The sequence below is a fragment of the Bombina bombina genome, chromosome 5 (assembly GCF_027579735.1).
Source record: "Bombina bombina isolate aBomBom1 chromosome 5, aBomBom1.pri, whole genome shotgun sequence".
NCBI classification, from domain to species: Eukaryota; Metazoa; Chordata; class Amphibia; order Anura; family Bombinatoridae; genus Bombina; species Bombina bombina.
The window spans coordinates 173,137,564-173,149,908 of NC_069503.1; the positions used below are offsets into that span (position 1 = coordinate 173,137,564).

Genomic DNA, 12,345 nt, shown 5'->3' on the forward strand with positions numbered 1-12,345 from the left:
GGACACCTAACGCCCCTCCTAGATACTTTCTTGAGGAATTGATTGCCTATATAGTAGTTGAAAGTCAGGCCTAAAAAAAAAAAAAAAAAAACAGCTGAGAACAAGCATCCTTTAGAATTCCCTCTAAGGTATTATATGCCCTAGTTTGGCATGGCCTCTTAGTTATTTTCCCCCTTCTTACCTTATCTCATATATGTGATACAAAGGATTTTATTTTGCTACACTATTTCCTTGATATTATATTTAGACTCAAAGTTGGTTATGATATACTTGAAGTTAATTATCTATGCGCATTTTCTACATACTTATAAGTAAAAAAAAAAAAAATAATTAATAAATAAAGATTCACAGGCTGGGACCCAAGAGCGGCCTCTTACAGGGTCCAATCATCCTCTTTAGCTTTACATATTCCCTATAATATTGAGAGGTGCAAGAGAGGCCTCATGGTTCACTCTGAGGATATAGTTGAATAGGCGCACTCTATATATTTAGACCATGCAAATATCTTGTAACTGCCTTTTTTCCTTTTTTGTTTATTGTTCAAGTTTGATTATTGATTGCATGTCTTGCCACAATCTTTATGTTCATTTGGCTTTGACATTTTAACATTGTATGCCTTAAAATGAATCTTAATAAAAATATTTAAATGTAAAAAAATTACATACTGTAACAGATGAGAGCATGTTATTTTTTCACTAAAATGGCCCTTTAAAGATTTCAATTAAAGCAGGAAATTAAAACCAATGATCAGTTTTTAAGATAACTAATAATTAAAAAAAAATTGGGGGGATATATGGGCTCCTCTTCATACAATATCTATCATTCTGGTCCATAAGTGACCGCGCTAGCCATAGAAGACTAACAAATAATGGAACAGAAGCTCCACTCACCTCCTGTAGTTTTAACTACTACCCACTCCTACACATGTGGCAACTCCATTTTCAAGGCATTGGATGAGGTTGTAATATTATTATTGTATATTGATTTTACCTAAATCATTACTGTTGTTATATTGGATCACCTCAATAAAAAAATTATTTTCAAAAAATTTTTGGGGGAAAAAAAAATCTATTTTAATAATATACAAAATTTCCAATCTTATAAATAAGCTTTCAGAAGTATTTACCTAAACAAAAATATTATTACATATATGAAAAGTGACTACATGAAACGTTAAAATATATTATTTTAAACCAGTTGGAAATACATGTATGTGCACAATATACTTGTCCTTATCAGCCAGAAAGCAAATAATTCCCACGGAGACCTTAATTTTACATTTAAAAAAACACCTCAATTTAAAATACTCTTTTTTGATGTACAACGATGAAGAATAAAACAGGAAGTTAAAAATCTGGCTCATACCAAGCTCAAATGTACCAGGTGTGATCCCTCATCCAATGGGGGATGCAAAGAATTTGATCTCTCTCACTTTACCCCCTTAAAGGTAGCCCCTTCCTCTCTCTTAGTCAATGTCTTTCACAGGATAAAATACTAGGGAACCAAACCTGGTTAATATTACTGAAGTATATGAGACAAGAAATAGAAGTTTCTGAATTTGGATTTCTAGTTTTCTTCAACCAAACAATTACCAATTGGGATAAGTATAAAGCAATGCAAATAATAGGGTAAAAACAAGAAAGGAATATGAGGCAAATTAATTAAATGATTACTTTGATATAATAGAAAATCGTTCTTCTAAATCCTGCTGAAGCAGATTGTGAGACATCTAACTAGAAGTAAGATTGTAATAAAAATTTGTAAAAGATGGAGCAGATCCAGCAGGGATATGAGTTCCAAGTGTCAAGTTTGGCAAGGAAAAGTATTGATGAGCTTTCACCGAGCTCTATTGTTTAACAGCAGTGTTGTGATCAGCTCAAAACCAGCACCACATCTAATGGATAATCTGTAAACAGCACCTCAAAATCCTGTATGTAACTTCAAAAAGGAGTACCGCTTTATAGATTTGCTTACATGTACTTGAGCTTTCACAGAGCTCAATCATGTTTAAGCAGCGTTCTGTTTGCCCATAACCAGCCATACATCCGGCAATATAGTAAAATCAAAAACTTCCCTTTTTGGTACATCTGTGAACAATTAGTTACAGGGTACAATGTTCAAAATTTCCCAAATAGGGGATATAACACGTCCTAATGTTACAAGAACCTATTTGTCACTTCACAGTACCTCGGGAATAAACGTTATTCTAACACGCATTTTGCCATGAAAAGGCTTTTTCAAGGAAACTACAGTCTAAGGAAAGACTGAGAATGGCCAGTTGAAAGGGCAGTACTTTTTATTATTCAAATTGTTACTGTATTATACTTCTTTGTATTGTACAGCTTTTTGATTTGTAGATTGTATAAAACAGGGTGTTGTCTGAAAAGCTCAGATTGACATGCATCTGCTTGCCTAGAAGTTAAGACTGTCCGCAAAGAATAAACTCCATTCTCGAACTGTCTTGGAAATATAACAAACAGTGGAAAATTAAATGGCAAGGCAAATACTTTTATAGTGAACCTACCAGGAAAGCATTGACAGGGATTTGTTTTGTGTCAGAATTGATCTTAAATGTCTTTGTCAACAAGAGTTTCTTGAGGGTTCTTACATCTACGACTGGACTGTAAGCCCCATCCCTTTTCCTGTCTGGGAATCTGGAGATTCTTGAATAATCCATGATTCACACATTAGCTTTATATATAGGATATGTACACATATATTATATCCAATCAGACTGCACAATCATAGACACCTATTATGTTATGGCCTCCCACACCCTGTGTCTTTTATTTGCACATGTGGCCCCCATTATTTTGAATAAAAAGCTATTTGAAAGTTAAAGCTTTGCTGTTAACCCAACCCCAGAAAATGTTGTTTGTAAAATAAGGCTGGTTTTGTAATAGAAAATTACTTTTACCTTCTAATCTTTTTTTGAAACTATATCTATCTTTTTTACATAGAAATGTTCAGGTGATATTTTCTAGTCAGCTTTTTACAGATATGCTGCATCACTTTCAAGTGCATTAACATTTTGCTATCATGTCACTTTAAATAATAAAAAATAAATATTTTCCAAGTAATTCTGACTTCAAATTGTAAACTTTAACTTGAATTGTAACTCTAAATCGATCCATAGATATGTTTTTTATTTAATCAGAAATAGGAAATTCATCTTAAACACTGGGTTTACTTTGTACCAGACTGTGGAGGATGTTCCGCCTCATAATCTGTATCAGTTCCCTGTATAGTGTTAGCAAACCTTCCCCTAAAAAACTTCCCCTCTGTTCAATAAATTCTTTACAACACAGCAGATATTCTGCTTCAAGAAATAAATCAGAATAAAGCCAAGAATATTATAATTTTACTTTCTAGACCAGGGCACTTTTACTGGCTGACTCTACTAAAGGAAACAGAGTCAGTATTGCTGCAAAAACATGATATAGGTGCCCAAGCACAGGAGAACTTATGGTACGTTAAAGTGTGTCCTGCCACAGAGTATTCCAATAAGCGTGCGCTTTTTCCCTGTTGTCAACTGAATTGTCAGCAGTTAGGGAACCTCCACTAAGCTTTTTACATGGTACAGAGAGGGTCACCCAATACAGGATGCAAAATATTAAGTATTAACTGATGAGCCAAGATAAAGATTTTAATGTTTATTTAAAATGTTCAAACCAATCTCACCTGTTCCAAAAGCCAGCATTATTCTCATAATTTTGGGGAACAATGTTCGAAAGATAGAATGTTTCAGCCATTGCTTCCTAGAAAAGAAGATTCAATCTTTAATTAAACACTACAATATTTGTGAAAAACACATAGCTCTTTAATAAATGTCAAACTGGTGCACACAAAATAATATTCTATAAATACAATTTATCAGACCAGGGCTGTTTAGTTAACATTAGTTGTACTAAAGCATTTTTTGGATTTTCTAAACTTATACCAATGCAATTAAAATCTCAAATTTAAAAACAATAAAGTAAATAAATAAACATTTTTTTTATTTTTTTAAATGACGTACTGAGGAAAATTTATTGTCTCCAGCTGGTGCCATGTGACCACGCGACCAACCACTCTTTAGATAGTCTTCATTGGATGCACTGAAGATTTTTGGGATATTTGGATCTGGTTTAAATTTACAATGTTTTCGGTCCGCGTTACCTGAAAAAATATAAAAAAAAGATTAGCCTAGGACTAAGTTAAAAAGAAAATGTAAATATAAAAATCATACAAATTATCCATCAGAAAATGAGACAGAAACAACTAAACAATTAACTAAATCAGGGGTTAGCAACCTTGACACCTCAGAGATGTTATGGAACTACAGTTCCCATGATGCTCAGACACACTTTAGGCTGGCTGAGTATCATGGGAAATGTAGTTCCGAAACATCTGGGGTGCCAAGGTTGTTGACCCCTGAACTAAACCAACAAGAAGCTCACAAGCAAAATCAACTGAAACATTTTACCCTCCAGTGCCCCTAGAGAGAAAAATGCATATTTCCCTTTTATTTGAGCATTGAATCCACAGTATTTTCTTAGTATTTGAATTGTATTCCAGGATTTGCTTGTCTTCAGGGTACAGGAATTGCAATGGTTTGAAACTTTACAATAAGTCTCATAAGTCTTTCATAAAATTCTTCATGTTTTATAGTTTTTAGATATAATATTGGAGGTTTAAATAAATGAACACTGCGTCATATATTTTTTTATAATTGTAAAAGAACACATTCAATGCTCCATTTTTCCCCAATTGTTCCAGGAAAAAAAAAAAAACAGCTTTGGAAATAAATGGAAGAAAACTGTTCTGCCCCCTAATTTTTCTGGTCTATCTCCCAGTAGTGCATTGCTACTCCTAGATTTGCTTTTCATCAACAGAAGTAAACTGAAAAGACATAAAACTGCATACTCTATTTGAAAGTTTAATTTTGGCTTTCATGTCTTTTCAAAGACTACAAATGTACTTTTAAAAATATCAAGACAGTGACAGGAGTATGCTAAAGTGATGTTAAAGGGACACTGAACCGACATTTTTTCTTTTTTGCTTCAGATAGAGCATGCAATTTTAAGCAACTTTCTAATTTACTCCTATTATCAAATTTTCTTTATTCTCTCGGTATCTTTATTTGCAATGCAAGAATGTAAGTTTAGATGCCGGCCCATTTTTGGTGAACAACCTGGGTTGTCCTTGCTGATTGGTGGATAAATTCATCCACCAATAAAAAAGTGATGTCCAGAGTCCTAAACCAAAAAAAAAAAAAGCGCTTAGATGCCTTCTTTTTCAAATAAAGATAACAAGAGAACGAAGACAAATTGATAATAGGAGTAAATTAGAAAGTTGCTTAAAATTGCATGCTCTGTCTGAATCACGAAAGAAAACAATTTGGGTTTAGTGTCCCTTTAAACACTGGTTATTTACACTCTGCATACAGTAAAATTTATAACCGCAATTAAATATTTTATTATTTCTACTTACTTTATTTTTAAATAAAGCATTAAATTTATTCTGTAGCGCTTCTTCCCTCCGTCCCTCAAAGTGTTCATAAAGCACTTAAAGGGACATGAAACCCCAAATTTTTCTTTCATGGTTCGGATAGAGAATACAATTTTAAACAACTTTCCAATTTACTTCTATTATGTAATTTGCTTCTTTCTCTTATTATCCTTTGCTGAAAGGTTTATCTAGGAAAGCTCAGGACCTAGATTCTAGCTGCTGATTGGTGGCTGCATACATATATATATTGATTTTCATTGGCTCAGCCATGTGTTCATTTACAAAACAGTAGTGCATTGCTGATCCTTCAACAAATTATTCCAAAAGAATTAAACAAATTTGATAATAAAAGTAAAATGGAAAGTTGTTTAAAATTGTATGTTCTACCTAAATCATGAAATACATTTTTGGGGTTTCATGTCTCTTTCTTTAAGTGACGTGTTTTGTGATCCCATCCGCTATACACTTCAAAGCCTTTCCATGCTCCCGACAGCGATCACACATAGCACATGTGCACGGCTGCCAATGACGTCTGCCAAGTAAACATTGAATCATGAAATTCAATATTTACTTGGTGTTGAGCGCAACAGGATCAGTCAGAAATCGTCCCCTTAGTTAAAAACGAGTAATTTTTTTTAGAGACATTAAAATGATTAACTAATAATTCACAAAGCTTTTATGTTTGCACGCGCAAAAAGTGGGACAACATGGAACACTCCTGATTGGCTGAGTGTGTAGGAAGAAGAGGACGTTAATGCACATGTGTGAAACGGCTCTCACTGGATGCGCTAATTATATGATAAAAAATATATATATATATGCGACTGCGGTGGCCTGGCGGGGGCTTGCAATTGATGAAGAACCAAAAGGTAAAAATACTAAATAATTCTAATATGCATTATAAGGAAAAAAATTGGTATGTGAGGTTATTGTTGCGCATAGATTAAATTGCAATGAGGATAGGCAACTAAGCAAAATTGCATAACATGGTATTTTTAATGTACCCGACTGTGATATCAATTTCATACCTCCTGCTAGTTTAAACTGACCTATTTTATTTTTTTATTTGCGATACCAATTTCATACTTACTGCTAGTTTATTCCTACCTAGTATTTTGTCTTTTGAAAGATGCTCTATGACCCACTTCGGTGTTTTCTTCGCTTGATCATAGGATAAGGCATGATTCATATATTGTCTGACCTCTGCACCACTAAGTGGAAATCCATATTCTTCAAGGACAGTTTTTCTTTCTGGATCTAGGGGAGATAAAGACAGTGAAATATTTCATAGAAAAACAACCATAATCTGTAGGCATTTATTTGTCAAACAAAAACAGATGCTTAAGTTGCTACTTTCAATAGCACAACATAAAAGATTTTGTCTTATCCCACTCTGATTCTTTGTAGAATTCAGAAAAAAACATAAATCAAATAATTACCAAAGTAAACTTATTTTATGTGTAGGGGCAGTATATATATATATATGTGTGTGTATATGTATGTGTGTGTATATATATATATATATATATATATATATATATGTGTGTGTGTGTCTGTGTGTGTGTATATATATATATATATATATATATATATATATATATTCCAAATGGATTAGGCACTCCCAAAAGTTATATATGCCAAGTTCTGTTGTATTGAATATTCAAATCATGAAGACTCAGCTTTATCATAATCCAACACAATTTTTATTGTAGTGAGTTACATCCGACGTTTCAGCCCACACCTTTCTTAAGACAAGGTTGGATGTAATTCACTACAATAAAAATTGAGTTGGATTATGATAAAGCTGAGTCTTCATGATTTGAATATATATATATATATATGGAAAGCAAGGGTATGGGTGACCAGAGCTCCAAAAGGTCTAGTGTTCAGTATTGAATTGGATATCTGTGACTTAGTGTAGATTAAAAAGTATATATGTATGTCAGTAGATATCTGATATTTTGAGGTGTGGTATTGTGCAGCTGAACCAGACGAAATGTGTACCCCTAGCACAATGGGTGGAAATAATAGGTAAAGAGAACGGATATGTCTGGGTGGTACAGCGCAACGAAATAAACAATTATTTACACAAATTATTTACACAATAATAATGATATGGTAAACACTGTAGTTGGTAATTAAGTGCACCTTCAAAATTGAGAAAGTTCTAATATATTAATGGTTGTCTTGTTTTGCAAATGCAATAGTCTTATTAGAGTTCTGTAACTTGTCTATTCGGATATATAGATAGTTGAAAGGATGTCTCCTTACCAGATGTTACCCCAATCGTATGAGGTAAGGTTTGTTCATATAGGGAGTATCTTTGTCTTGTCTGTGTGTGTGTATATGTATATATATATTCCAAATGGATTAGGCACTCCCAAAAGTTATATATGCCAAGTTCTGTTGTATTGAATATTCAAATCATGAAGACTCAGCTTTATCATAATCCAACACAATTTTTATTGTAGTGAGTTACATCCGACGTTTAAGCCCACACCTTTCTTAAGACAAGGTTGGATGTAATTCACTACAATAAAAATTGAGTTGGATTATGATAAAGCTGAGTCTTCATGATTTGAATATATATATATATATATATATATATATATATATATATATGGCTCAAAATTTCAAATCCTAAACTACTAGCCAGGCCAAAATGTCACTCGGCACTTCTGATTCTACCCACACGACACCCACTACTCCACCGCCTATTTTTGCATATGTTTAGCCATTGTAAAACACCTTATTGAGCAGTAACTTATTTATTTGACACCATAACACTTAACGTATTTGATACCATAACAAATTAAATAATGCCACATACAGTAGTAAATAAACAAAATAAGTGTATACGAGTTAGCAACATCAACTAGGGTTTCTGGGGAAGACAAAAGCTGGATAGAAAAAGGAAGTTGTTGATCTGAGAGTATAAAGAGAGTGCTGACAGTGTTCTAATAAATATTGTCTCTCCCTTCTCTCTCTTTACTCTATTTCTCCACTCCCTTCATATCTTAAAGGGTAATCTAGTCAAAATATAACTTTCATAATTCCGATAGAGCATGCAATTTTAAGCAACTTTCTATTTTACTCCTACTATCAATTTTTCTTCGTTCTCTTGGTATCTTTATTTGAAAATGCAAGAATGTAAGCTTAGGAGTCGGCCCATTTTTGGTTCAGAACCCTGGGTAGCACTTGTTGATTGGTGGCTTAAATGTAGCCACCAATCAGCAAGCACTACCCAAGTTCTAAACCAAAAATGGGCCAGCTCCTAAGCTTACATTCTTGCTTTTTCAAATAAAGATACCAAGAGAATTAAGAAAATGTTAAATTAAAATTGCATGCTCTATTCGAATCATGAAAGTTTAATTTTGATTAAAGTTTCCCTTTAAATCTCTATTTTTACCCTCTCCCGCAAGCCATATCTTCTATTTACACTCTTTCTTTCATATCTTTAAATTCTATCTTTTTTTTCTTCACTCTCTCTTCCACTTTTCCTCCACAGTCTCTCTCTCTCTCTCTGTCCTGATGACCTTTTTCAGAAGTAGCAGTCTAATTACTAATGGGGCCTCTACAGCCCTACAGGAATAACATATCCTTGCCCTTTCATTGATTTATAATATCCTTTTAGATAATATTTTTAGCACAAAGCCCAAAATGTGTTTTTGTCAGTGCTGCAAGTGAATACATTGTGGAAATACAACGTGCTAACTTTGCTACTTAAAACACACCACTATCCACTTCACTCACTATATTTTACTTGTCCCTGTTAAATTTCCACTTGCCTATGGCGAGTGGAAATTTTGATCCCTGTATGTGTGTATATATATATATATACATAGAGGGTAAAATGAATTGTTGTTGCATCGCACGGCATTGTCCAAGGTTTCTTTTGCAATGCCACGCCCTGCTCAGGTGCAACCAAAAGCACTAGAACAGGGAATGTAAATCCCCCCGAATGAGCGGGTGGTTAGGATGCTTGATCTTGCCACCTCTGAGATTGCGGAAAGGAAAAAATGTGTTTCTGCTTCTTAAAGTGAAAGTCAAGCCTAGCGTTTGTGAAACGCTAGGATTGACTATTGAAACAAATTTAGGGGACTTTTATTCGTGAAGTATAACATGCTTCATGCAGAAAGCTCCTTTCTTTGTTTCACGCAATCGCTGCTCTGAGCTGCTAAGGCAGCCTACGGCAGATCACCGTTTTGCTAAGAGGTGACGTTTTCACCTCTTAGCCATTAGCCCCGTGCAGTAAATCTGGCTTGGTGCCCTTGGGAGCGGAAACGTCACCTCTTAGCAAAACAGCGATCTGCCGTTGGCTGCCATAGCAGCTGAGAGTGGGGATCGCTTGGAACAAATAAAGGAGCTTTCTGCATGAAGTATGTTATACTTCATAAATAAAAGTCCCCTTTATTTGTTTCAATAGTTAATCCTAGCGTTTCACAAACACTAGGGTTGACTTTCACTATAAATATATGACAGCAGACTCGCTTATGCAAACCTGCACCACAAATAGCAACAAAGGCAGCTTCATAAATCTACCACATATATAGCAATATATATAATTATGTATCACATCTTTCATGTTTAAGATAGAGCATAACATTTTAAGAAAATTTCAAATCTACAATGATGAAATTGACTTTGTTTTCTTGGTATTCTTTGGTTAAAAGCAGGTACAACATATATGTATAGGCTCAGGAACATGTGAAACAGTAAATAGCAGCAGATGTGCAGAAATGCTTTTAACAATGTTGACATCTAGGCCCTAATGATAAAAATTATACCTTATATTGTAATTATTATTATCGGTTATTTGTAGAGCGCCAACAGATTCCGCAGCGCTATTGTAATGTAGGATTCTCTCCTTCACATAAAAAATACTACATAGCGACATAAACATGTCAAGGCTACCAACATATTCTCTTCAGCAAATAATACCATGAGAATGAAGTCATTTGATAATAGATGTAAATTAAAAAGATTCTTAAAACTGTATGATCTATTTGAATCATGAAAGAAACAATGTGGGTTTCAGATCACTGTCTGTTAAAGAGACATGATACTAGAAAAACAAAATGCTATAGGTTATTAGAAAATGGCTATTTTTTTAAATTAAATTCTGTTTGTGTATGTAACCCCTACAAAGGAAATTACCACAGTTAAAGGAATACTAAACCCATTTTTTTTTTCATGATTCAGATAGAGTATGCTATTTTAAGCTACTTTCTAATGTACTCCTATTATCAATTTGTCTTTGTTCTCTTGCTATCTTATTTAAAAAGCAACCAGGGTTATATTTGCTTATTGGTGGCTAAATTTAGCCACCAATAAGCCAGCGCTATCCAGGGTGCTGAATCTAAATATATTCCTGATTTTTAAATAAAGATAGCAAGAAAACGAGAAAATAAAATGTAATAGGAGTAAATAAGAAAGTTGCTTAAAATTGCATGCTCTTTCTGAATCATGAAAAAAAAAACATTTGGTGTAGTATCCCTTTAAAGCTGCACTTTCAGGCTCAGTTGACTGCTGGTTACAGACAGTGTGCCAATCACAGATTCTACTTCATGATGGCACTGCAGCTCTGTATAACCTGCTTTAGAAAGGGGAACTTGTTTAAATAAAATGTTTTATACCAGAATGTCCATTTAAAGATATAAAAAAGCTTACTTGCTGTAATTTCTTACTTATCCACTCAGGAATAGTGAAAACTTCCATATAGGCTGATACATTGACCAATGTAAAATGATCAGTTTGGTGTTTTATATAAGCCACAGCATCTCTAGTTATATTACTTTTGGGTAAAAATATGGTAATTGTGAAAAGTGAAGACATTATTACTACATACCCACAACATCTGTGGTACTTATTTACCAACCAAAATATCGTTATATGTATACAGACAAAACTGGGTAAAATGGCTTTTTATTTGGGCTGTTTCTCGGGTACACAAGCACTATGGTAGTATTTTAATGAGTACAGCCTTCCAATACACACAATAAGGCCCGAGCATCCAGTCACACATACACACGGGGCATAACCAGAGTACGGGTAACTGCTCTCACCCGGCTCAGGGACCCTCCGGTTATAAAGCTGAAGGGCAGCAAGGCAAGAAGCGCTGCTGGCAGCGGCCCCCAACAGAAATCCACCAATAAAACGGCGGCTTATGATCCGCCGTCCAGAGAACCAAGCAACCATGCTGCCTGCTACAGTCAGGGGGCTGGGAGTGAGACATTACTATGCTGCAGCTGCACGGGAAAGGGAGGAGGGTCTGTGCCTGCTTGGAGGAGACGCACTTCCTCCTACGGCTACTGTAAAGCGCGATAGGAGGAACAGTGGCACTGGTGACTTGTGACACTGGCCGGTGGTCGTGGACAATCTGCTTGTGAAGTTGACACTAGACTAGGTGCATGGTCTGATGACTAAAATAATCCTCCTCTCCGTTGTATTTCCTGGCAAAACAACAGTGGGTTGAATGTAGCACATGCTAAGAATCTAATGGCACAGCTAGCAGGTGTAGGTAGGACCTTGGTAGCCAGATGAATATCAATATGAATATAATAGGTGTATAGGCTAGCACGGGATGAGTTGCTGCTCATAATAATCACAGTAACAGAGTCTTTGTCCATTGATTTAGTACTGTGTGACTCCCCTTAAAGGTAAGGTAAAGTTTAGGGCTATTGAATCCATATAATCAAAGTACTAATTAACCATAAGCTAGTCGCTAACTTTGTTTTTTGTTATATTATGTTGTTTACCTGAAATCCAAAGTTTATAATTCCTAACGTTGTATTCAATTCTCCTCCCCCATGCCACTTCCGTGTTTCTATATTTTATTTCAGCAAGCGGTCTCAC

General features: G+C 34.7%; 1 protein-coding gene across 1 annotated transcript in view; it reads right to left on the reverse strand.

The window, feature by feature from the left end:
* Window positions 1-11,746, reverse strand: part of EXOG (exo/endonuclease G) — a 33,523-nt gene extending 21,777 nt beyond the window's left edge. Inside the window, exons 1-4 of the mRNA XM_053713787.1 lie at window positions 11,556-11,746; window positions 6,598-6,747; window positions 4,019-4,158; window positions 3,682-3,758 (exon numbers count right to left, since the gene is read on the reverse strand). Of these exons, the coding sequence (XP_053569762.1) occupies window positions 3,682-3,758; window positions 4,019-4,158; window positions 6,598-6,747; window positions 11,556-11,688 (500 nt within the window). The 5' untranslated portion in view covers window positions 11,689-11,746. The remainder of the gene's footprint in view (window positions 1-3,681; window positions 3,759-4,018; window positions 4,159-6,597; window positions 6,748-11,555) is intronic.
* Between the last annotated feature and the right edge of the window lie 599 nt (window positions 11,747-12,345).